The 1123-nt window shown below is 59.7% G+C and overlaps 1 protein-coding gene across 1 annotated transcript; it reads left to right on the forward strand.

Moving 5' to 3' along the window:
• SDRG_07289 (hypothetical protein) lies at positions 1-913 on the forward strand. The gene has a single exon (XM_008613111.1). It carries the CDS (start codon positions 34-36, stop codon positions 868-870), a length of 837 nt encoding a protein of 278 aa, XP_008611333.1. The 5' UTR covers positions 1-33; the 3' UTR covers positions 871-913.
• Positions 914-1123: the final 210 nt, after the last annotated feature.

Consider the following 1123-nt stretch of genomic DNA (forward strand, 5'->3'; position numbering starts at 1 on the left):
GGGTACGCGCTCACGCCGGGCCTCGGTGGCCTCATGGCCGGCACCCACTTTACGGTCTTTGGCGCCAAGATTGACGAGCTCACGGCGCCCGGTCTTGTCCTTACGATCCTCAACCTCATCACGATGATCCTCATGTTCTTCACCTTTGACGAGTCGATTGGCTCGGGCGACGCGCCGGACGTGAGCCCGAAGCGCACCAAGTCGCAGCGCCTCACCGAATTGGACGAGGACACGGTCGACTTGCCGCAGTCGCTCATCTACTGGGGCATCTTTGTCTTCATGCTCCTCAACATGCTCACGCGTGGCATGCTCGCGATCTTTGAGACGATCAACGTCCCGTTCTTCCTTCAAGTCACGGGCCACAGCAGCAGCCAAGCGATCATGGCGGCGTCGACGTTCCAGTTCAACCTCGGCCTCCTCGGTCTCTTCTCGTACGGTGCGATCGAGCTCTGGCGGAACGCGATCAGTGACGTGCTCTGGCTTCTCCTCGGCTTTGCGGCCGGCGCCCTCGGCAACTTTGTGCTCCTCTGGAACGTGAGCCCCGACTGGGCGTACACGCAAATGGTGGTCGGTGTCTTCTTCGTCTGGAGCATCTGCAGTCCGCTCACGACCGCAGTGTGCGTCGTCGCCTTCTCCAAGATCCTCGGCACGCGCCAGCAAGGCACGTGGATGGGCCTCCTCGGGTCCGCCGCGTCCGTGTCGCGCATCATCATGCCGCTGTTGCCGGCGCTCTTTTCGTCGTTCAAGCCCGTCTTTTGGATCAACTTTGTCGTCTCGGTAGCGTGCATTGGCCTCCTCTTTTGGTACGATAAGCTCGTGCACAAGGTCAAGCACGCGCTGCTCGCGGGCGAGTCGCAGTCGCTTGTCTAATCACGACGAATCTATCTACTATAGTACTACTCTTGAAGCGCCATCATGCTAGTGTTTGCAGTGAGCTCGACTAGGACCGACAACCAAAGCACTCGTGTTGGCGGGAAGGAGGATGCCTGGCTGTAGAGCGCCACGCGGGACGCTAATTGCTGAAAACCGCTACTACTGTAGTAGGTGCTGTCCGTGTCATTCGTGGTTGCTATAGCACACGCGAAGAGGCTACGTCTTGGTGTGCAGCGTCGCGTGGCCAAGG

The sequence above is a fragment of the Saprolegnia diclina genome, assembly GCF_000281045.1.
Source record: "Saprolegnia diclina VS20 unplaced genomic scaffold supercont1.21, whole genome shotgun sequence".
In the NCBI taxonomy this organism is placed as follows: domain Eukaryota; phylum Oomycota; class Saprolegniomycetes; order Saprolegniales; family Saprolegniaceae; genus Saprolegnia; species Saprolegnia diclina.

Bases quoted from the DNA above. Each gene is read 5' to 3' on its own strand.
- SDRG_07289 (XM_008613111.1), top strand. From the start codon at position 34: ATGGCCGGCACCCACTTTACGGTCTTTGGCGCCAAGATTGACGAGCTC.